At 48.6% G+C, this 25,021-nt stretch overlaps 1 protein-coding gene across 5 annotated transcripts in view; it reads right to left on the bottom strand.

The window, feature by feature from the left end:
• Positions 1–25,021, bottom strand: part of Rere (arginine-glutamic acid dipeptide repeats) — a 329,541-nt gene that overhangs the window by 4,500 nt on the left and 300,020 nt on the right. For all 5 annotated transcript variants that reach the window (XM_051171194.1, XM_051171190.1, XM_051171189.1 and 2 more), the window contains 7 exons: positions 5,539–5,701; positions 4,722–4,814; positions 4,140–4,339; positions 2,897–3,058; positions 2,543–2,656; positions 983–2,334; positions 651–873 (listed from right to left, as the gene is read on the bottom strand). In XM_051171194.1, the coding sequence (XP_051027151.1) occupies positions 651–873; positions 983–2,334; positions 2,543–2,656; positions 2,897–3,058; positions 4,140–4,339; positions 4,722–4,814; positions 5,539–5,701 (2,307 nt within the window). The remainder of the gene's footprint in view (positions 1–650; positions 874–982; positions 2,335–2,542; positions 2,657–2,896; positions 3,059–4,139; positions 4,340–4,721; positions 4,815–5,538; positions 5,702–25,021) is intronic.

Raw genomic sequence — 25,021 nt, 5'->3', positions numbered from 1 at the left:
GGATGGGTGCCAAGCCACCTGGGATCTAAGACTGGTGTTCACCACAGAGGTGGGCCCTCGTCCTTTCCAGTGCCAGGCCAATTTAGTCTCTTCACCCCAACACAGAGACAGGGGACCTTTGCCAGGTCAAGGCACCAAAACAGCCTAAGCCCCACTACAACACTGTGACTGTGCCTGCCTGCAGTTCCCCTCGTATCTCGGGTGGCATGTGTGCACCTGTGCAAACGGGAACAGCTGTTTATCTACGTACCAGGGAGACGAATGGGCCAGGAGACCTACTATGAAGTCTCACATGACACTTCTGGATTTGGCTTCCCTCATACCTCCCGATCAAGCAGGCACCCTAGCCCACAAGAGAGCTTCAAAGCAGGATGCTCTTGCATAGCCCCTCACTCCCAAGCTTAGGTCTCCTCCCAAGTCACCCCCTCCTGTCTCTCTGACACCTCGGGAGTATGGAGGAGGCACAAACCTATAGGCTGCACAGAAAGGACAGGCCCATCAATCAAGTCAGAATCTCGACTGCGAGGCAATGGCTTATGGCCTTCAGAAAGCAGGAGCACGGGTGCCAGTGGCACCTAGAGAACGTACCAACAGCCTGGGATAAACCTCAGCCACCGCCCACTTGCATGTCGGGTCCCTTCAGGACTCACGGCAGCACGCTCTGCCTCCCGCTCCCGTTCTCGCTCCCGCTCTCGCTCTTTTTCCTTCTCTTTCTCCCGTTCCCGTTCCTCTCGCGCTTTCTGTTCAGCTTCCCGCTTGGCCTTCTCAATGGCCTCCTCCCTCTTCTTGGCTAGTTTGGATCCAGCCAGAGGCATGAAGTACAGGTCTGTCCGTGCACACGAGTTGTAGCCCCGGTCCAGGTGTTTGTAGAACCTAGAGAAGGGGCAGCTCTGGCTGGAGCTCCTGCTGAGGGCTGGACCCTTCCTCGCCTCCACCCAGTCCACCCACACCCAGCGGGGCCCACATCCCTCAGAACTAGTACCTGGCGGACTGGCTAGCATGGCTGGGGGTGTCCACTACAGTGGGCTCAGGAGATGGGCTCCTGGGGGGCGGAGGAGGGCTCTCCGGCTCCTCTGCTTCATCCAGAGCCTCCTCCTTGATCTGCACAGCAGGGAGTGGGCAAGATGGCGCCCCAGGAACATTGCCTCCAGAAGAAACAGCAGCAGAGCAGGGCGGCTGTGATGAGCTACTGGGCCCAGCAGGAGGGGTGGAAGTGGAGGGACAGGAGGGTGGCGTGATGGTAGGGGGGCCTCCAGGTACAAAAGGGTGCTGGGGGAATGGGGATTGAGAGGGCACCTGGTGGAGGCCAGTGGGGGGATGGGAGGCAGCAGCAGGTGGTAGGCTCTGGCTCTGGGTCAGCCCAGGGGGCTGGGCAGGGGAAGAGGGCAAGGGCTGGCTCTGTGGCATAAGCTGTAAGGGTGGAGGGTGGGCTGAGGGAGGGTGGTGTGTGGAAAGTGAGCTGAGGGGCTTCAAGGCTGGAGGGGGTGGCAGATTGGCATTCATGGAGAAGGGTGAGGGCCCTGAGAGGTGAGGTGGATGTTTGTGGGCCTGTGGTGCTGGAAGCTGGGGAATTGGTGTGGTGGGTGGGGGTTTGATGTGAGGCATGGCTAAGGGGGCAGGAGGCAGGGGTTGTTCCCTTGGGGGCTGCTGGGGCTGCAGCGCTGACTGAGAAGCTGGAAGCTGTATGGTGGCATGAGAATGAGCTGCTGCTGGGGAGCTGCCCAGACCTTGACCTTGGGAGGCCTGAGGAGGAAGTCCAAATGGCTGAGGAGGTCCTGGGTGCTGTAGCAGGGGTCCAGCCTGCAGGCCGTGAGGGCCAGGTGGGCCCTGACCATGCAGGGAGGGCTGGGTGTGAGGCTGTGCAGAGTTCTGACTAGGTGGTACAGTCAGAGGCTGAAGTGGAGGATGAGGTGAGGGCAGCCGAGGGGGGTGCAGGGTGGGTGTCTGCTGGATGTGGGTGTGAGCCGCAGGTGCCACAGCAGCCTGAGTCTGGTTAGGGGGCTGTGAGGTTGCAGGGGAGCCCTGTGGAGGGACTGCAGTAGCAGAGGGTGTGGGCCCTGGGGTGGGAAGCTGGGGTGTTCCTGGAGGAGCTGTGGAGGGAGTCGAGGCAGCTCCACTGGGAGCTTGCAAGGCTGGGGGCTGGGCCTGCACTGTCTGCTGCTGTGCTGACGAGTCTGAGTCACTTTCATTGTCCTGAGGGCTGGGGATACTGGGAGACGTGCTGCGGTTGTCCTGGTCAATGTCTTTTGGGTCACTGCTGCCCTCATCATTGACACTGCGACTGTCCGAACTCTCCCCCTCGCCTTCGGAAGGAGAGTTGGGGCGGCTGATCTCCTAAAGCCAGAGAAACAAGAGATGGAAGCACCAAGAGACAGAGCTCTGCCCATGCTGCTAGCATCGGACACAGGCAAGGTCTGTGCAGTGGCAGCAGTGAGTCAGGCAGGATCCAAACTCTTCTTTCCTAGAAGTTAGGTACTGCCTTCCCCAGGAGGACCTGAACTTGTGTGTGGTGGTGGTGGGGTGTCAGTGTGTCAGGACTCACCTGAGTCTTTGTCTTTTTGGAGGTGGTCCTATCAGTATCCTCTGTGTCCGAGGCCACCTTCTCCCGCTGGCGCTTGGTGCTTTTCAGAGGGGAAGCAGCCTCTTCCTTCACCTTCTGCAGTGGAAGCAGAGAAGGGGTTGAGTTGTGGACCTGGTTCCTCATTCTGGGCTCCTCTCCAGAAGCAAGAATGTTATTCAAGGGCCAAGCCTTTCCAACCACTCCATTCTGAGTTTCTGGGGCCTTGGCAAACTTGGCAGAGGTACCTCCATTTCTCTAGTTCCTAAGCCGGGGCAACGTCTATCCCTAGATGAGGGAGGGACCAGGAAGCCCCCCACTGCACCCTCAGCCCCTGACCTTGGCTGACTTCTTCACTGTCTCTGCTTTACTGTCATTGCTGGAAGTGCTAGCAGCACTGGGGGAGTTCCGGCCACTGGATCGGATGTCTTCATTGATGGGCGAGACACGACCATCAGGACTGGCGGGCTGCTTCTTCCGACCACTGCGTAGTGTAGACATCTGCCCCTCCAAAACCGAAGGATGGTGAGAACGGATCCCCAGGTCCCACAGATGCCCACCTAAGTCTAGCCACAAGCAAGGTAGGATGAAGGATATGTTCATAATTGACTCAAACCCAGTAACACATCTCAGAAATGAGCAGGGCTCTGAAGGATAAGGAGAAGTCAGCTGACTGTCTACTTTAAAGTACCACACACTTTCTCTGCTGACTTTTCCACAGTCACCAGACCACATCACAGAACATTTGTGGAGTTAATCACACAGGACAAGAAGTCACTCAAGGCTGTTAAACACTGCAGTGTAACTCTCACAGCTGCAACACACTTCTGTAAAACCACAGAGCTCTGTGAGTCAGAATGGGCTATTCCATCCACCTGCCAGAAAGGCCCTCAGAGGGGTCAGTGCTGGAGAGAAAGATCCCTCAGTGTTCATAGCCCTGAGACGCAAAGACCCTCCCATGGTCCTAGACACATTTCCAACCAAGGTTAAACAAAACTGCAACCACTGCTAGTTTTTGTTTGTTTGTTCCTTTGTTTTTTTTTTTTTTCTTCCCCCCAAGACAGGGTTTTTCTATGTAGCCCTGTCTGTCCTGGAACTGGCTCTGTAGATCAGGTTGATGGAGAACTCAAGAAATCCACTTGCCTCTGCTTCCCAAGTGCTGGGATTAAATGTGTGTGCACCACCACATACAGCCAGGTTGGCCTTGAATTTATGGCAAAATCCTTCTGCCACAGCTTTCCAAGTACTAGGATTATATACAGTAGCCACCATGCCCAGACTAAGAACCTGTGTAAATGTTGGGAAAACCTACAAGGGGAGGTGTGTGAGGTGGGGGGCAAGGCACGAGAGAGACAGAGTGTATGTGAGAGTGAGTTCTGAAGGACTTGGGGAGCTGGCACTGGCCTATAAACCAAAACCAATGAGTTCCTCCTAACACCAAGCTCCCTAAAACTCCATGACCCCAAGTCCACAGGCAGGGCTACTGCCTTCAGGGAGAGCGTATTGATACCACCAAGCGAGTATATTTCTGCCTTAAACCATCTCCTACTTGAGCCCTGGTAGGCTTGAGCCCCCAGCTCACCGAGCCCCGACTCCGCCGCGTCCTCATGCTATGCTTCCCACTGAGCCCATCCTCCTCCTCCTTGACAGGCTTGAACATGAAGGGTGGGGGGTCCACAGGCTTCTCGATGGGTGGCAGCTCCCCGTACTTCTTGAAGTGGATACGGCAGTCGGTGCACAGCAGGATGTTCTCTCGGCCCCCGTGGTGCCAGTCTTTGGAGGCTACATGAGGGGAGGTGGGCAATACTGGAAACCACCTGTCTCTGGAGACAACTGAGCAGAGGGGCCCTCTGTGGGCTCCACTTGACCCCGAGTCACAAGAGCTGGGATGGATGCTTGTTCCCTAGGCAACCCAAAGATGATGAAGGGCATCCACTGCCTAGTCCCATGTAGCCACCCCTTTAAGATGGCAGCCACTTCCCAGGAACAGAACCCTCCCTAACTTTGTATGAACCACTCCTACCCAGTAAGATAGTATAGTTCTGACTGCTCAACAGGGAAGCAAAATCAGGAAAAATATTCTGAGCCTGGCAGCCCAGAGCCTCACCCAGCCCAGGAATGAGCACCTGGCTCCCTGCACAGAGGGCACCTTCAGGCCACTTACTGGTGGTGAAGCAGTGACGGCAGGCGTACCCCTTCAGCTCCTGCTCGCTGTCCTCACTGTCAAAGTCATCCTCACTGGCTGAACTCAGGTCCACTGCACGAAGAGGGCAAAAGTGGAGACAAAAGAGACACCGTCATGTTGAGCTGGGAATGAGGATACTAGTAAGATAAATCTATAGGCTACAGTAAGAGCACTGGTCAGAGGCTCATTTTGAATCCTCAGGGTCTGTCACCAGATCAAAGAGCTTGTGTGTGTGAGGGCTGTACTCAGGGCCCTACCCTGCCTTTGGGGTTCTGGGGTGGAGGGGCCGATGTCACACCTGAATTCTGTGGTGGCCAGCACAGTGAATCTGGTGAACCTGAAATGGTAGCAGTGTACCCACACTGCCTTCCTGGTACATCTAAGCAATCTGGAATTCTGTCCTGCTGAACCTGGATGGCTTCTGGCCCTCACTAAGCATAGCCCAGAACACTGCTGCCAGCTCCGGCCTAGGACAGAACTGAGAAGCACCAGTGCTTCCCTCAGGTTTGTAGGGGCCAAGACCTTATCAGGGTGAACACCATACCAGGACTAAGAGAAGCTTGGTAAAGCAGACAAGAGAAAGTGTAACCCTATGTCAAGCTTACATTTTGTAAAATGTAAAAGAACAGTGAGTTTTTATAAATACTTAAATGCATGAAGAATTTTAACTCTCTCACAATTGCCAGCACTAACGTACACACTAACTCACAAACATGCAAATCCCCAGCTCACCAGCTCAATCAGAGCTGGACACACATATGCCTGCATGCAAACAGCCTCTTATTACCCTACTTACAGAATTCACTGGACGGTGGTCTGGAGGGCGTGTTGACAGGGGTGGATGCTGTTCGAGTCTTAATTCTTCTGAACACAGCCTGCCTGCGGTGCCGGCGGTGGGCACGGGAGCTGGCTGCCTCTGGTGTTTTCTTCCAATAGTAATAGAAAGTAATCAGTTCCCCCTGCAAGACAGAAGGGCAGCTGTGAGTACACACCCACACAGCACCCCATCATCACATCCTCCTGTGCCTGGTGCTGAGAGCCAGGGTGGCAGCAGTTTCCAGAGTACAGCTTGAGGGTCCTGCCCTGCAGCCCAGCAGAGTGTGACCTCCACACATCAAGAACCGAGAAGACACAAGAGCCAAAGGGAAAGAAGGTGCCCACGTTTAGGTATACATGCACACATGGAAGCACCAGCACAGCACCCAGAGAGATCACAAGCACGTGAGGGAATGCTTGTTAGACGACCTCAGAGATAGCTACCACATGGGACACAGGCGAGCAGTGGGAGTGAGGGCCAGGTGATAAACTACTTTCTTCCATTTCCCTTGACCCTCTCAATAGCTACATTTGCACAAACTAGCAGGAAATCCTGAAGAACAGGACTGGTGCCTAGGAAAAGAAGACAGAGGGACTGACATCCCATCACATGCTGAGCTTTCCTGAAAAATGCAACTTACGGAGGCAGGGAGCACCATGGCAGCCCTCCCATGAAGGGCTCTAGTGTCACCCACACAAAGAGCACTTTTGCCTAGCAGAGGGTGGTTAAAGACCAACTTTAAGTCCCCAAGAGAAAGTCTGTGCCTTGGTCTTAAATGACCAGCACCAACAACACATGAAAGCAACACTGCAGAAGCACTGTTTGCTTGGCTAGTTAGTCCCAGTGTCCCCGCTTCATCCTGTCCCTCTAATGCTTGCTGGCCCATGAATGAGATGACCAGGAAAGGAGGCACAGGGATTTTCCTGGGAGCTAGGTTCTGAGAGCCGGGAAAGAAGTAGAAAAACCAGGCAAGAATGTCTGGAGACCATGTACAAATTCCTGTGACTGACAGGAGCAATCACACATCCCAACAATGCCAGTGTCCATGAGTATCAGGAGCAGTGACCAGGTTGTAGACAGAGACCCAGCTTCTCAAAGGCAGCTGGCATACACCTGCTGGCATACACCTGCTGGCACACACCTGCTGGCATACACATGCTGGAACTCTGTTCATTCCTTCCTCCCACCATTTTGTGTGCAGAGGACAAGGCAACCTTGGGTAACATTCCTCAGGTTTATGTTCACACACGTGCGCACATCCGTGTGTTTCAGGAAAGAGGAGAAATAGGATTTCTCAATGGGCTAGAACTTGCCAGGCAGGCTTGACTAACTGGCCAGTCAGCCCCAGGGATCACAAGCATGCACTACCACACCTAGATTTTTTTTGTGGCACCTGGGGAGCAGACTCAGTTTCTCATGTTTTCACAGCAGGCACCTAAGCTGTCTCCCCAAGTGTCAATGCTTGGTTTTTTAAGACAGGGTCCTATTGTGTAGCCCAGGTTAACCTTGAACTCACAATCCTCCTTCTTCCAACACTAGAGTTCCATGATTACAGGAATGGGCTGCCATGCCTGTCACCAGATCCTTAATGGAGGTCTAAAAGCTGGACCCGACTGCAGCTGTGAATATACTTCAACCTTCCTAACTGTTTGGTACTAGTGAAATGGCACTCACCACCAATGCTGACAAATAAAGCATTGACTGACCCAGGGTGGGAGGCCAAGGAGCTCACATCTCAGCTCAGTTCCACCCAGTGCTAAATGATGATAGGGAAACTGCCAGCAGGGCTCTGACTTTTTCTACCATGTGTTGTGGTACAAATGGCACCTGGCGCAGGGGTGACTGGCATATCCTGAGCCTGAGGAGCCCACCATGACCCTCCTCTTGCCACTTTACTTCCTACCTTCAGGGCTGAGGAATGCATCTCTGCAACTAGTCCTGGGTGTCGACACCTGCCTACTGAAAACTGACCTGCCCGAGTCTTTCCTACTGGTCACAACTACCCTTCAAGCACTCTGTCAGCGTGGCATACTCTGCCAGAAAAGAACCCAAAGAAGAGCTTTCTCAACTTCTTGCATCAGCTTGAGCAGCTCAGTGGACAGACATTTCTACTCTGCATTTGTCTGAGCCTGGTGTTGGCTTGCACAGTAACAACTGTGTACTTTTTGGGTGGTAGTGGTGGTGATGGAGTTTGAAACAGGGTTTCTCCGTGTAGTGCAGGCTGTCTTGGAACTTGCTCTGTAGACCAGGCTGGCCTTGAACTCAGAGATCCACCTGCCTCTGCCCCTGAGTTCTTGGATTAAAGGTGTGCAACACTTTGCAAAGCCCAACCCTATTTCTTAAACATGAATGCTTGGAAGAGTCTAGAATGGTTTTAAAAGATAGCACAAACCAGGAGAGGTGATGCACGCCTATAATCCCAACACTTGGGAGGCAGAGGCAGGCAGATCTTTGTGAGTTCGAGGCCAGCCTGGTCTACAAAGTGAGTCTAGGACAGCCACAGAGAAACCCTGTCTCGAAAAAAGAAAAAACAAAACAAGACAGCACAGGAGCTGGAGGGATGGCTCAGCTGTTAAGAGCACACACTGCTCTTATAGAGGACCTTGGTCAATTCCCAGCACCCACATGGCAGCTCATAACTGTCTGTAACTCCAAGATCTGACACCCTCATATAGACAAAATGCCAATGCTCATAAAATAAAAATAAACATTTTAAAAAAAGACAACACGAGCTAGGTGGCGGCGGCACATGCCTTTAATCCCCAGCACTCGGGAGGCAGAGGCAGGGAGATCTCTCTGAGTTCAAGGCCAGCCTGGTCTACAGAGGAAATTTCAGGATAGCCAGGGTTATACAAAGAAACCCTGTCTCGATAAACAAAAACGAAAAGGAAAGTACAACTTGCAGAATAGAAAAGGAGACATCAATGAAGCTAAGAAACTAGGCCAATGCTGGACAGTAAATAGAAAAAGGGCTCCAGAAGCCAGTCTGGTTCACCTGACTCCTGCACCACATTCTCTTTTAATAGCTGAGACCCTCAAGGTAAATCTGACAGTGCAGGCAATGCCAAATACTGTCAACAAGTAACAGCTGTAATAGAAGAACAAAGCTCCCAGAGCAGATTAAACCTGAGCATCCGTGAGTTAAGATGATCAGGAATCTGGGCTGTGTAGAAAGCATGGCTGAGAAAAAGAGAGAATGAAAATTTAAAATGCCAGCAGGGCTCAGTGGCACACTCCTTTAATCCCAGCACTCAGGGAGGAAGAGGCAGGCTGGTAGATTTGAGTTCAAGGCCAGCCTGGTCTACAAATGGAGTCCAGGACAACATAGAGCTACATAGAGAGCCCTGTCTTTGGAAAAACAAACAAACAAACAAAAACCAACCAACCAAACAAACAAAAAACCAACCAAACAAATGAAAATTTACAATGCAGAAAGCCTAGCTGGCTAGAACTTGCATGCACTGCTGGTGCAAACATAGGCAGTCAAAGCCACTTTGTATAATAGTCTGCCAGTTTCTACCAGGTTAAACAAGAACCACTGGATCCAATTCTATGCCTGGCTTGTTTATCTAACAGAACAAAAATGTGCTCATACAAAAGCTTTAAGCAGTTTTAAAAATTACTGATGTGTCTGTGTATTGGTGTAGGAATACCTACAAATGCCAGAAGAGGGAACAGAATTCCCTGGAGGTGGGGCTACAGATGGTTTGCTGCTATGGGTGCTGGGAACTAACTCAGTCAGTCCTCTGCAAAAGCAGTGCACGCTCTTCACTGATGAGCCAGCTCTCTGGTCTCACATAAAGACTTTCACACAAACATCATTCTTAATAGTTCCAAACAAGAAAAAGAAGCACATTTAGCCAAAGGAAGTATAATATCCACTGAAATGCTATCTGACAATAAAAAGGAAAGAGCAGCTGATTAAACAAGAGTCAAAAACAACAAAGCAAAACAAAACAACCCTCTGCTAAATGAAAGCTGCAAGGATAACCTGAGGTCATGGTCGCCAGGGAGATCTATAACAGCAAGAAGGCAACGCACTGGTCGCTGAGGGTGTCAGAAGAGCGCTGGCTGGCAAAGGACCCAACCGTGACCACTCAGGAAGTAACAAAGGTCTATATACAAATGGTGTTATTTACACAGATGTACACACTTGTCAAACTTAACTGACTGTATACTTAAGAGTCTGGGTGCAAAGCCGGGCATGGTGGTGCACACCTTTAATCCCAGCACTCAGAAAGGCAGAGGCAGGTGGACTGCTGTGAGGCCAGCCTGGTCTACAAAGTGAATCTATGACAGCCTAGACAGAGAAACCCTCTCTTGAAAAACAAGCAAACAAAAAGTTCAGAGACACAAACACAGCATGTCAATTATATGTCAATAAAGTTGATAAAAACAAAAATAAATCCAGGCCAGGTTTTGTCAGCTGCCTCTCAGAGACTGTAATGGCCACTGAGGGATTAAACATGGAGGATTAGAAGCAGCACACTGCTGCCTGCATGGGTGGCTAGGTCTTGAGTACAAACAAAAGAACATGTTGGGAAAGCTTTGGTTCTACAAATAGGGAGTGAAGCCGCTCTCGGCCTAACCAGAAACGAAGTCAATTGCACTTTAATCAAACATGCACGGTGTGCAGCAGAGACTCACTGCCCATAAATTCAGGGAACAAAAGCTGCTGCAGAAATCAATAGCTCACTGAAACATTAACACAGGCAATCATTGATCAAAAGGCAGCTCCACAAAGACAGCCTTGCAAATTAGCTCCTGCTTTTGCTTGCAAGCAAACACCAAGGTCTAAATGTTGTTGACACGAATGGCCTATAATAATCATTCTGTACCCAATGCTCTCATCTCACAATAAGGTCTCATAGCCAACCCAAATGACATCAGGTACTGTAGTTAAACACACCATAAGGTGCTAAAACAATAGAGAGCCTGTTTTTTGTTTTTGTTTTTAAAGGAAAAAGTCACCCCCAATTAGCAGTCACAGGGCCTTAGATCTTGTTCCAGTGCTGAACCCTACTGGCCTGTGCTGGCATTAGCACTCTCTCTCTTTCCAATTTCTCCAATCCCTGCCCCCCCAATCTTCCTCCCCCCCCACCCCCAGTGGGGAGCAAAGGCTCCTAGAAGCGCGGGCTCAATCCAGCAGAGACATCTTTCCAGGGTATACATACAAGAGGGGGAGAACACTGTTGAGTTCCAGTGATATTTCTGCAAAAGGATAAACAAGGGGAGAGCCATTCACAGAAACAAGGGCAGAATGGAAAAGGGGCTGCTTTCCTCATAAGTGGGTGGGAACAAAGCTCAGCCCATCCTCCTCACCGCTTGACTTCAGAGCCCTCTTGGGTGGGGCTTCGAGTCTATCAATTCACCTACACAAGCATGAAATGTCAGTGTTCCCACAGCTGCCCGTGCAGTCTGGCTAACGTAATGGGGGCTGGAGCTACTTCCATCTTGGACCTGGCCTAAACCTATTAAAGGCACAAGTTCTGCTGCTTTGGTAAAAACAGCAGACTAAATGTCCCATCCTGCTGTGGCATGAAGGTGGAAGCTGGAAGCCCTGTGGCAAGCACTGACCCGCCTAGCTCCTTGTCTTCCAAGCAGGTTTGTCTGTCTACCCACTGACATTTGAGAAACTCCAGCACTGGGTTTGTTCACTTTCTTCAGTCACTGTAAAGCTGAAAGATTTGTAACTTGTCCTGTTCAATTAAAAGGTGACTGTATTTAGCCCTGGGTGTCCTCAAACTCAGAAATCCACCTGCCTTCTGAGTTCCGAGATTAAAGGAGTGTGCCACCACCACCAGCCCTAAGGGGGGGGGGGGGGGGGGGGAGGAAGACAGTATTATCTTTTCCTATGTGAAAGATAAAAGGTCTTAAGTCTTAGTGCCAATGTGCATTTAGAATGAAACTCTTGTTCCTTTGCCAACATGGTGTTGAAAAAGCTCTACAGGGGAGTATCATGACCCCAAGCAAGCTCATGGATGGAACCAAGAGCTTCTGCAGAATTTACTCCTGCCAAGGATCACATCATCCACGTAGCTGGCCCAGGACTTCCTCTGTGGGACTTCAGCTGTGCCCATGGTCCCTACTGCCTTAACAATTGTTTCATGCTATTTTTACAAGGAGACGTTCCACCAACAGCAGACAATTAGAAACAAGACCCAAACTAAGTAGGTGGCAGAGAGAGAAGTAAGAGCCTTCCCAAGTCCTGCACCTCGACAGTGGCCAAGGGTGGGGGTGGGGACGAGCCACGTCTGGGAAGGGAAGCATCCTCTGGATGAACTTCAGGAATCCTTCAACTCAAGAAGCCTCACTCAGCTCCCTGATCTCCCTGACCTTTTGCAGAGATTTATAGCTGCATCTTTTCTTGGCAGTAAAGTCTCCTGGCACAGAGCCCTGTGCAAGTCCTTCCTTCCACTGTCTGATGGTTCAAATCCAATCTGATGTTGCAGGGGAATGCCAGGTTAGAGGCAGTAAGCAGAACTGGCAACTATGTTCTACACCAACCTCTTAAGAGTTTCCCAGGAAGATGGCTCAGTGGTAAAGAGTACACACTGCTCTTCCAAAGATCCTGAGTTCAATTCCCAGAACCCACATAGCAGCTCACAACTGTCTGATGCCATCTTCTGGTATGCAGATATACAAGCAAAGTACCCATGTACCTAAAATAAATTAATCTTTTCTTTTTGAGACAGGGTTTCTCTGTGTAGCCTTGGCTGTCCTGGACTAACTTTGTAGACCAGGCTGGCCTCGAACTCACAGCTATCCAAACCAAAGAACTGGAGAGACAGCTCAGAGGTTAAGAGCACTGGCTGTTCTTTCCAAAAGTCCTGAGTTCAATTCCCAGCAACCACATGGTGGCTCACAACCATCTATTATGAGATCTGGTGCCCTCTAATGGCATGCAGGCAAACATGCAGGCAGAATATTGTATAAATAATAAATATTCAAAAACAAACAAACAAACAAACAAACAAAAAGAAACCCAACAACAAAAAACAACCCAAAATTCAAAATGTTTCTATCAGGTTGTTGTCCAGTAGCTGGTAATTAAAAGCACTGTTCTTCTGGGATCCTTCTTTTGTTAATGAACCTAATCGAATCCCCTAATCCCCAGGAGCCTGTCACTGTCAGCAGTTCTGCTGCCAATCATTAAACACCACCTCCAGTGTCTCTGTGACAGTGATGATCTGCTTGAAGGCACAGAGCAGAAGTTTGCATTCTGGAGTCAGTCCCCTCCTGTACTCAGGAGGCTTAGAAGATCCCTGAGTAAGCACACCCTGCTCTGAGAGGCAGCCTGCTTCCCAGCAAGCCATGGCCTCAGCACCTCTTTTGGGACAGGCAAATGCAAGGGAAGTGCTCTCATGCTTGGTCTGTCCAAGATGAAGCCAAACCAAAGTGCCCAAAGAGACGTTCCTAAACCAGGCGCAGGCCGGGCGTGGTGGCGCACGCCTTTAATCCCAGCACTCGGGAGGCAGAGGCAGGTGGATCACTGTGAGTTCGAGGCCAGCCTGGTCTACAAAGTGAGTCCAGGATGGCCAAGGCTACACAGAGAAACCCTGTCTCGAAAAACAAAAAAAAAAAAAAAAAAAAAAAAAACAAAAAAAAAAAAAAAAAAAAAAAAAAACCAGGCGCTACTGTTGTAGTAGAAAGAGGAAGTGGAGGCCAGTAGGGAGGGAGTGGGGGAGGAGAAGGGGGAGAGGGGCAGAGAGGGGGGGGGGATATGAATATCCCTAATTGGGACAGGTTAAAAACCCACCTCTTCCTCCAGTTGTTAGACACCATTTATCCAGCACAAAGAAGTGGAAGCAGCCGGGCTGCCCTTCAGTTCCTGAGTGTGCTGTCTCGGGTTCCTGATTCAGGGGCCTGCTGATCATCTCTCTGGCCCCATATCTCCACTATAAAGTATAGTCTGGAGGCTTTGCTACAGCCCTTCCCTTGGCTGGCCTCTCTCCTCCAGAGCCTAGCACAGTCTTCAAAGCCTTAACCATACCCTGCCACTTTTCCAAACCAGGCTCTAGCTACCTCTCCACTTCTCCCAGATTTCTCCTTTTCTTTCTCCAATTGCCCGTTTCTCCCAATCCGTGGTCAACTGGCTGTTCCTTGGCCTATAGCCCAAGCCACAAACCCCTTAAACCATGGTATAAAGAGGAAAGTGGCTCCCACAAGTTCTGACCTGACCTCTATCTGCTTAACCACCTCAAAATAAATAAATAAATAAATTTGTGGCTGGGTGTGGTGGTGCATGCCTGTAATCCCAGCACTTGGAGGCAAAGGCAGGTGGATCTCTGTGAATGGTTAGTCTGGTCTACAAATTGAGCCCAGAACACCTTGTCTTTAAAAAAAAAAAAAAAAAAAAAAGGTGGGCACTGTGGTATATGACTGCAATTCTAGCACCTGGAAGGGAGAAGGAATACACAGAGAGCTCCAGGCCAGCCAAGGCTTCACAGCGAGACCCTGTGTGTATGAGGTGCGTGCGCACACACACCCACACACACATAGAGCACAAACAACAAAAACAAAACTAAACTTCCATGCAAGCATTGGAGAGTTACTCTGCACCTTGCACTCAGCCAACAGCTCTGCTAGGTAAGGATTGACTAAGCACACACACAGACTCTTCCACCTAACCAAGACAATAACCTTAGGGTTTTTCCCCCTCTAGCAGCTTTATAAATGACACACTTAAAAATGAGCCCAAGGCTACATAACAAATTGTTGAAAGCACAGTAGGAAACTCTAGGCCACCACAGCCTGTTTCTCAGGGATTCACTGGGAAGTCCTAACACAGCAGCAACGGATACCACAGAATCCACACAGACATGCACACAGAAGGCTTGACTTTTGGTTTTACTGAGCAGTTTGTTTAAATGAACACTGCTAACCGCCCCCCCCCCCCCATGACAGCAATACTAGGAATCATGTTTTCTCAGTTGACATCCCAAACCCTAAGAATTCGTTTGTTGACATTGTCTTTTGTTCCCAGGCTTAACATTCCATTATTTTTTGAATTCCTTTTATTGGCGCTCAGCAATCGGGCAAGAAGGATTTCACTGCTGGAGCTCTAGCGCATCACCTTTGCTAATGGGTCTTTTTGTGTTTGTCTGTTTTTGAAGTGAAGCCATGAAATGCTACAGCCACCCTTCTCCATATCATGAGCAGTTTCCTACTTATCTGCCTTTCATTGCGTGTGCAGTCTTATTGTCCTTGCACAGCACCAAAGTGACATCTGTCAGGGTCACCCATAAAACATGCATTGCAATGTAACATTTAATGGCGGGAGTGAGGCGAGAGATGAAGAATGGGGGTGACATGCTGCAGGGAGCTTTAAAGGGATCGTCAGTTAGATCCTGCACGCTGCAGGGCGCTTTAAGGGGATCGTCAGTTAGATCCTGCACGCTGCAGGGCACTTTAAGGGGAGGATCCCTGTACGTCCTGAGGTGATTGATAATTGAATGACAGGGGCTGGAGGGAAATCCACTTTTGAGCTCAGAAAGGACAGTTAGGAGAAAAATGTTTGGGGGTGGAAGCATATAATGATGGTCAGGAAATGAGGATAGTTATTCTAACACTGCCTCTTCTGTTTTACGGTTTTTATTGATGCACAGCAAGTTAAATGTTCAAATAAAGGATAGACTTCCTCATTACAAAGAAAGGAAAAAGGGATATTTAATTTTGTAACAGTATCTCATTTGTTTAAACAAAATGAGCAGAAACATGGATTACTCTTCAGAGTAAACACACACACACACACACACACACACACACACACACACACACACACACACACACGAGGGGGGATAGAACTTCATATTCTTCTGAGATACAAGTCTTTTACCTAAATTTGGAGGTTTAAGCTGAAACAAAGATCTTATAAAAATGTAGATAAGGCAGCATGGATGGGTGTGCCCAGAAGCATAGAAATCCCAAGACACAAGTTATAGGCTGAACTGTGCTCATCAAAATCCATGCTGTCAACTTGGGTGCATACCTGTAACCCCAGCACTTGGGAGGCAGAGGCAGGAGTACTGCTGTGAGCTTAAGCCTAGCCTGGTCTACAAAGTGAGTCCAGTACAGCCAAGGCTACACACAGAAACCTAGCACAATAGAATCCATGCTGCCCTAAGCCCTGCTGTCTTAGAGTGTGCCTTTGTTGGGAGCAGGAACATTAAAGAGGTAATCAATGTAAAGTGAGGTAACCTGGGCAATCTCTGAGACAACCTGACTGGTGCTCTGTTTGTTTTTTGAGTCAGGGTCTAGCCCAGGCTGTCCTAGAACTCACAGAGATGCACCTGCCTCTGCCTCCTGAGTGCGGGGATTAAAGTTGTGTGCCTGGCATTGGCGCTCTTATGTTAGCACAGACACATGTGGGAAGGCCCGGGGCAGGAGGTTAGCACTAACAACACTGTGTTTCTAACCCTCTGGGACAGTGACAAAGTGCACATTTGCTTTTGAAGCCCTGTCTGCAGTGTGCTCTACAGCAGGCGAGTCAGGCGGCCTGGTGAGCTCTGCAGGAGGGGAATACCTACGGCCTGTGAACCCAGCAAGTCCTCCAGGATGTGAGCAGGACTAATGGAGTAGGCTGCCTGCAGAGGAGGGACAGTCTACTGGGGGAATGGTATGGACAAACAGCAAGGTAACTGAGCCTGACAGAACCTGCCACTCTCTCTGCAAGCTGGCACCAAACCTCACCGCAGATTCCAGGAACTCCACAAGACAGATGCCATGTGGTGGCTTCACTGCTACATTGTAGCCCAGGAGAACCTTCCCAGAGTCCAGAGAGTTGCCTTTCCTCCATGGAGGAACCCAGAGTTCCCACAGGAAGGAAGTTAAGCTCCATCACACCTAAATCGATTCTTCATAAACCTGTGGCCAGGCAAAGTTTTCTGCAAGGAACATAGTCTCTATTCCAGGACAAAGGACTGTGTGAGCACTTTCAAATAGCTCTGGGGTGCTGGTGTGTGTGTGTGTGTGTGCGTGTGTGTGTGTGCGTGTGTGTGTGTGCGTGTGTGTGTGCGTGTGTGTGTGTGCGTGTGTGTGTGTGCGTGTGTGTGTGTGCGTGTGTGCGTGTGTGTGTCTTTATGCTACTCACATCAACATGCACTTTGCTCTCCCAAAGGTCCTGAGTTCAATTCCCAGCAACCACATGGTGGCTCACAATCACTGGAACCAGCTTTTTTACTCAGAAAGTATGAAGATCCTATGGGAGATGCATGATCGGCAGTTATGCTCCCAGTTCCCCCACCCCAATAAACCTATCCCCCACTCCCTCGAACACACACAGATCTGGTCCATGCCTAGGTCTCCATAAAGTTCCTGTCAGGCCATCCAGTGGTTATACAGGAAAGCCCGTGTTGTGGGCACTGCTATACTACAACCCTAAAAGGACACACTGATGGTCAATCTCTGGAGACTCCATCACTGCTGCTGCTCGGAGAAGCTGTTCTCTGAAGACCACTAGGGAAGACACAGCTGACTTCCCCGAGAACTTCCTCAGCCATTTAAAATTGCCAGATGACACTAGGCACGGTGGTGCATGCCTGTTACCCCAGGACAATAAAGGCAGGACAATCAGGAGTTTAAAGTCAGCCTCAGTGGCACAGCCAAAGCTGCACTGTAGACCACTGGGGCAAACTTGAAGGCTCTAGGGTCACTTTCCTATAATGCAGCAAGCTACAAACTTAAATGAACAACACATTGAAGGTTTACATGAAAATCTTCACAGTTCTTCTGGGGAGAAACCATTTTGTCACAATGGGTTTCTCGGCCTGTCCCTTCCCCTGGCCGGCATGGGAGGGTGGCCAGAAGGGGCACGATGGGCTGCTGTTTGGAAACACTGTGCCTCCGCCCTCCCAACTTATGTGCAGACAGTTGAGATGTGAAGATGTTTTCTGCATGCAGCATATGATAAAAGGCTACTTTGGCCTTGAAGAGCCTCATGGGGGACAGGACATTGCTGGGTGAGCTCTGCATTCTTCCCACTCAAATCCGAATCCCCAAAACAGCTTTGGGAAAAGCTCACCCGCTTTTAATTAACTTTCCAGTTACCGAGTCCTCAGCAACTGGCCTTTCCCTACCTGTCTCCCTTCCCAGTGAAGCTAATGCTTTGCAGTAAAGGACAGAGACCTCCCTTTGAAACAAGCATTCTGTTGAGGGAGAAACCAAAGCCAAGCACAAAGTAGCACTCCCTAACACACCACCCCTTCCAGGGCACCAGCTCTGATAATGCCAGATGCTGCTCTGACATCTGCTATGACTTTGGATCCTCCACATCGACTACCATCTGGCTTCTAGAGTCCTTCCTTCACAACAAAACAGCAATGGCTTTCTCCACACATACTGCCTTTGGCCCCCAGGCTCCAGGGACACATCTTCCTAGTGGATGCTAGCCAGCCCTACAGCCTTACAGTGACATCTGTTGTAACTCGACGCCATCTTTGCTGACCTCTAGGGAGAATTTGTTAGCCTCATCCCATGAGGGTAATCTCTCAGTAGGACCTTTTGGTGGCTCAAGTCACGGAATTTAGTGAAAATAAAATGAATGCCTGGTTCTTTATTCTTGCACTGGACTCAAACACAGAGGGTGCTGCTAGACTCCTGATGCAGAGGCTAGAGACTGATTCAGGCTCCAAGCAATAAGCATTAGATGCCTGACTTGAGAAGATGCTTGCAGGCCTAGAGATTGCTCGTGGGTTTAAGAACACTTACTACTCTCCAAAAGGACCTGGGATTGTCCCCAGTTATGAGATGGGCTACAACTTCAGTTCCAGGGGACCTTGAGTCCTGTAGCTTCCTCAGGCATTTGCAAGCACAGGTGCACATAAATGGGCACAGGCATGTGCAAATTCATGTAATGTTTTTAATCTTTATAAAAAAAAAAAAGGTATTCAGTAAACACTAGTATGAGCTTGCAAACAAGAACACCACATGGGGAACATACAGAGCAAAGGAAAAGGCTCCAATAGTCATTAAAATGACATAGTTAAGTTTTGGAAATCAGAAATTTAGAGTATTTAGCAAGGCTTTTCTTTTTTTTTTTTTTTCCCTTGAGACAGGGTTCTCTGTGTAGCCTTGTCTATACTGGACTCACTTGGTAGACCAGGCTGGCCTTGAACTCACAGAGATCCACCTGCCTCTGCCTCCCCAGTGCTGGGATTAAAGGCGTGCGCCACCACGCCCGGAGCAAAACTTTTCAAATCTGAGGTAAATATAAAAATTCACTATGAGAACCAAAACTCCTAAAGATTACTGAGCTTCCATGGGACTCTGACTATTTATGCTGGAAGGTGAAACAAGCCAGTTCCTTATTCAGTTAGTTAGCTTAGGACCACTCTCAGCAATGAAAACAGGTTCTCCAGCCCAAGGACCAAGTGTGGAATGAGAATGAGTCATCCCTAGGTAAAGACCTACGGAGGGAAACTACTGGGCCAGATGCTCTAGCCTTTCTTTTGTTTGTTTTTGTTTTTTTCAAGACAGGGTTTCTCTGTGTAGCCTTGGCTGTCCTGGACTCCCTTTGTAGACCAGGCTGGCCTCGAACTCACAGTGATCTGCTGGCCTCTACCTCCCGTCTTTTGCTTTTTAAATCAACCTGTGAAGAACCACACAAGCCTGGGCTTGATACTGTTGGGCCTTGAATTAATAAACTAGACCAGAAGCCAGGTGTGGCAGCACATGTCTACATTCTCTTTATACTCAGAAGGCAGAAACAGGAGGGTCGATCAGGAGCTCAAGAATACCCTCATCACATGAATTTCAAGTCAGTGGACTCCGTAAGACCCTGTCTCAAAAAGCTAAACCACCCTAAACCAAACCCAGGCCTAAGGACACTTTGGCTTTAAAGTCTATTTTCCTGAAGCAGAGTGTTCCCCATTCTTACTGTTAGATCTTCTGGACCTGTCTTCCCACCCCTAAACGTTTAATTCGTGTGGGTGTTTTGCCTGCACACCCCTTGGGTGCTGTGGAACTGTAGTTACAAAAGGCTGTGAGCTGCCGTGAGCTGCTGGCAATTGAACCTGGGTAATTGAGAAGGGCAGCCAGTGCTCTTAACCACTGAGCCTCTCCTGCCTGCAGGGTGAGTAAAAAGACAGACCTGAAGCTCAAAGCAGGGAATGAGCGGCACATACTGCAGAACCTGCATTAGCCTGTGGAGCACCCATGCAGCTAAGCTGTCCTGCTCTGCTAGAAGCTGAAGTAAACCAATCAAAATGAGGACAGAGGGCGTGGATGTGACCAGAAGCACCTGCAGTAACATGTTCCTGGCAGTGTTAATGCCTCCATCAGTGGGGCTGCAATGATGTCACGTACCCTGCATCCACAGCAGCCTTCACAGAGATGAAGAGGTTGAATTCCATCTTAGGCATTGTCAAATGGTATGTATGCCTGTGCACGTGTCTGTGGTGGTACACTACTGGGGCTGCAGTGATGTCACGTACCCTGCATCCACAGCAGCCTTCACAGAGATGAAGAGGTTGAATTCCATCTTAGGTATGGTCAAACGGTATGTATGCCTGGGCACGTGTCTGTGGTGGTACACTACTGGGGCTGCAGTGATGTCACGTACCCTGCATCCACAGCAGCCTTCACAGAGATGAAGAGATTGAATTCCATCTTAGGCATTGTCAAACGGTATGTATGCCTGGGCACGTGTCTGTGGTGGTACACTACTGGGGCTGCAGTGATGTCACGTACCCTGCATCCACAGCAGCCTTCACAGAGATGAAGAGATTGAATTCCATCTTAGGTATTGTCAAATGGTATGTATGCCTGGGCACGTGTCTGTGGTGGTACACTACTGGGGCTGCAGTGATGTCACGTATCCTGCATCCACAGCAGCCTTCACAGAGATGAAGAGGTTGAATTCCATCTTAGGTATTGTCAAATGGTATGTATGCCTGTGCACGTGTCTGTGGTGGTACACTACTGGGGCTGAGAGAAGAAAAACTGTTGTCAATTATTGTCTAGCTTTCTCCTGTGGACTTCTACAGCTGAACCAAGAGTCAGGGTTACAATTTCCCACACTGCCCAGTGGTTTTACAGTACTTACTAGTGTTGGACTGGAGACAAGTGATGCTTTTTAACCTATGTGGCCCTGGCTTCCCCTACCCCAGAGGATCTTCACTATATGACCCAGACATTTTGGTGCCCTCCCGCCTCTCTGCCTGCCTGCCCACCCTTTTCTTTCCCTGCTTTTCAGGTTCACCCTGAACATCCTGGACCTGCAGAGAGCTGCTCCCAATAAACCACTTAGAAGGCAGAGGCAGGTGGATCTCTGTAAATTCAAGGCCAGCCTGGTCTACAAAGTGAATCCAGGATAGCCAAGGCTACACAGAGAAACCCTGTCTAAAAAAACAAGAAAGCAAACAAGCAAGCAAACAAAGGCATAAAATAACTCCCCCAAAACCACATTTATCTTTAAAATATAAAAGCCAACAAAATGTAATTAAAAAATAAAAAGTTAAATCTGTTTGGTTGTTGATGAACTTTATTATATTCATGGTTTCCCTGACCATAGTTGGGAAGGTTTTACTCCAGTCAGTTTTGTGCAGGGGTCAGAGGTCAAAGCTAAGCCGCTGGCTTTAGGGCAGCCGGGTTTCCAGGACAGCACCAAACTCCCTTCCATTTCACCTCTTCTTTTTGTTCTTTGGCTGAGCTTAGGGATTTCATATGTTAAGCACACGTTCTACTGTTGAGCTACACTTTTAGACCCGCTACTTTCTGAAGAGAGTGATTCTCTCCTACTTCCCTAACTCGTACCCTGCAACTTCCAGCCACTTTAAATTATTTTTTAAAACTATCTTTTTAAAGGATTGAGGAGATGGCTTAGTAGTTAAGAGCACTGGCTTCTCATTCAGATAGCCTAAGTTCAGGTCCTAGCATCCACAGAGCAGTTCTAGTCCCTAGGAGATCTGATGTTGCCTTCTGTCCTACATAGGCACTGCGTGCATATGGTATAGATATATATGTAAGCAAAACATACAATAAAACAAATGGGAAAAAAATCTTTTTAGTCTCTCATTTTTACCTAGCACCTACACATACTAAACACACCTAACAAGATACACAAAACCTTTTTTCCTGACCCCCGTGTCTCATCCATCACACTTAACTTTCTAATAATTATCCCAAGGTGTAACATTTGACTTTCCTTATCAACAAAGGACACTAAACTGCCTTTACCTCTATTCTTCTAATTAGTAGATTTAATTATGACCTTAAACTTATGGCCACTTACCATCATATGGAGTCTTTCTACAATGGATACCTCTGCACCAAAGAGCCAGGCCTGTGTTTAAGAGTGGAACAGCTAAGCAAATAGCTGCTACAAGGCTGCAGTGAAAATGTTTCATTAACTGGACCATTCTGTCTAGAAAATTATAAACATTGGTGAGATATTTTCGATTGATTTTAGCAACTCATGAAACAGCACTCTGACCCCTGTGAATGACACACACAGAATGACAAGGCTATAAGGAACATGATGTGCCAGCTCAGGGGTCACAGCCACGGTTGTCATTTTAAGACTCTAAACTATGTAGAATAGTACATTAAAGATGTAGCTGGAGAGGCTGGAGAGATGGCTCAGGGATCAGGAGCACTGGCTACTTATTCTTCATGAAGACCTGGGTTCAATTCCCAGAGCCTCCATGGCAGTTCATTACGGTCTGTAACTCTAGTCTCAACGATCCAATGGCTCATTCTGGCATTTCTCGGACACTCAAAAGATTCATAAACATACATGCAGGAAAAACACCTCTCCACATAAAAGCAAACAACAACCCCCCAAAACAACAACAAGAACAACAGCCCTAACCTGCAAAGGCAGGCACAGTGGCATGTACCTACTGTCCCAGCCACTTAAGAGGCTAAGGCAGGAGGGTTGCTTGAGCCCAGGATTTCAAAACCATTCTGAGCAACATAGATGAGACCTATCTCAGGAAAACAAACAAAAAAACAAAAAAACAAACAACAACAAAAACAACAAAAAACTACAGCAGTTGATGTACCAAACCCAGTACTGTGGTCTATTGGGTAAGAATGAGGCTTGGGTGGCAGTGGACTCCTAGGACAGAGCAGTTATGTTCAGAGACCTACCGCCCAGCGACACTGCTTCACCTTGTCTGTATGCAGGCCTAGCTTCCCCAAGGTCCTAAACTGCTGTAAAGGAATAAACATAGGCTCCCACCAACCTTATGAGGACTCACCTAGTATGAGCCAGTGTGACTAGGGCCCAAAGTCCAAGTGTCAGTGCAGGTAGAAACCATATTTATTGTACAAATGCAAAAGAATATAAAATAGCCCACAAACTTATTCAGTTGGCTATTTTGAAGGATGTGAAACAGAAGGCAAGGTCAAGTCAAGGTTTTTGCCTCCTGAGTATTTACCCCAATCTTTCAGTTAATTGAAAAAAAAAATTTATTTGAGGAGGGAGGGGTGTGTGCGCGTGTGCGCGCGCGTGTGTCTATGTGTACTAGGGATTGAAACCAGGGCATTACAGACACTACGCAAGTGTTCTACTACTGAGCTAACTCCCCAGTCCATAAAAAATATTTATTTTGAGACAGCCAACTGCTCAGGCTGGTCTTGAAGGCACTCTGCAACCCAGAGAGGACTTACCCTTGCTTGCCTTCCTTTCCAGAGCGCCCTGTTAGCCCCGCCCTTTTTACATGGCATCCTCTATCACATACTCCTCTCTCCTTTGTGCAAAGGAGTTTACAGAAAAGTATGTATAGTACGGACACTTGCCCTAGGAGAAAAAGCAGTAGTGCGCCTCCCACACTACTACTGCCTCACTGTAACACCAGGTGTCCCTCAAGCCCTCAAAACTCCCTGAGCTCAAGATGGAGATAGACACACTTCCTTCCACGAACTTCTAGACACACTTCAGACCCTGGCACCACCAGCAACCATACTAGCTAGCTTCATCTTCCAAGCTGATAGCCCGACGGAAACTCATTAAACCTTATGTCTCAACTTACTCCACTCACAAAATGCACTCAGCTCACCATCCTCACAGATCAAGATGCTTAAAAAAACACAAGAGAAAAACAAAACAAAACAAAACACAGAAATGCAGCCCTTTCTAGCAACAGAAGCGGGCATAGGCAGAGCAGCATTTCCAGTGCTAACACCAGGCAAATCGCACGAGGGACAGTAACAAGCACAGTAACCCTCAATTCTGCTACATCGAGAAGCAGAGAAGCAGGTGCTACAGGAATCAAAGAAAAGTTAAACCCTCAGGTTCCCAGGCACATTTGGCTTTTGCCCTCATTTCCTGACAGAGAAGAAACCTCAAAGGAGCACAGTCTTTTCTACGCTAATGACACCCCAGCCTAGGGATGACAGGATGGGGCAGGCTATCAGAATGATCAAGGCAGGATTACCAAGCGCAAGTAATGGGCCTAGGCTTTAGTTCTCACCCTAAACTTCAGAGGGAGGGGCTCGGAGATTGAAGGTTAACCTGAACCAATGACCAATGAAGCATAACCTCCCCCCATTAAACCCTGGTCAACACCCATCTAAAAAAATTATCCCACGCCGGGTGTGGTGGCACAGGCCTTTAATCCCAGCACTCAGAGAGGCAGAAGCAGGTGGATCACTGTGAGTTTGTGGCCAGCCTCGTCTACGAACATTTAAGGGTAAAGAAAACAATGTACTTGTTTGAAAAAACACCCCTTCCCCAATCCAACTAAAGTGTCTATTGGCTAGCTGAGTAAACGAATAGACATAAATAAAATAAAAACAGAAAATCAACAATCTAAAGCATTTCCTGCAGGACTGTTGCTACTAATACTGAAGTGACAGACTTCCCTTAGCCAGAGAGTGTCTATCTGCCCCTCCACTCAAAGAAGCCACGCTCCAGGAAGCCAAGAATAAACTTAATAACATCAAAGATGGACAATCTCCTCCTTGGTCTTGTCTGCACTGTTAGGAGTGCTTTCAGATCATCTGGCAGCATCTTCTGATCTGGTGCTCGAAGCTGAGGAAGGAGCTTGCAACATGACTGCACCAAGACGCATGAAGAGCAAATGGGCTCAGTCTTCCATACAGTGCTGGCACTTGCAGGGCTTAGTTAGCATCAGCTATAATTTCACCTTTCTTAACTTGTAATTGATTTGAGGTGCCAGAGAAGGAATGTAGGGCCTGGAGTATGTTGGGCAAGCTCACTACCACTGACCTACATCCAGTACCTATATAATCCTATTTTCGGTTCAACTTAGTGAGGGAGAGTCTATGTTGGTCCCACATTTCATGGGGTTTAAAAGAGTAAGCAGGTTTAAAAGAGTAAAAAGAAAAAAGTAAACTCAACTTTGAGTTCTCTGTTTTCAACAGCCATACAAAAAAACAAACCAACCCACCCAACCAAACAAAGAAAAAACCTGCCATGGTACAGTTTCCTGGTCACATTTACTATGCTCAGCACATAGAGGAAAATGACAAACTCAGAATGCCAACGCTTTGAATG

Source organism: Acomys russatus, chromosome 29, assembly GCF_903995435.1.
Source record: "Acomys russatus chromosome 29, mAcoRus1.1, whole genome shotgun sequence".
In the NCBI taxonomy this organism is placed as follows: domain Eukaryota; kingdom Metazoa; phylum Chordata; class Mammalia; order Rodentia; family Muridae; genus Acomys; species Acomys russatus.
This window is presented reverse-complemented; position numbering and strand designations above follow the sequence as displayed.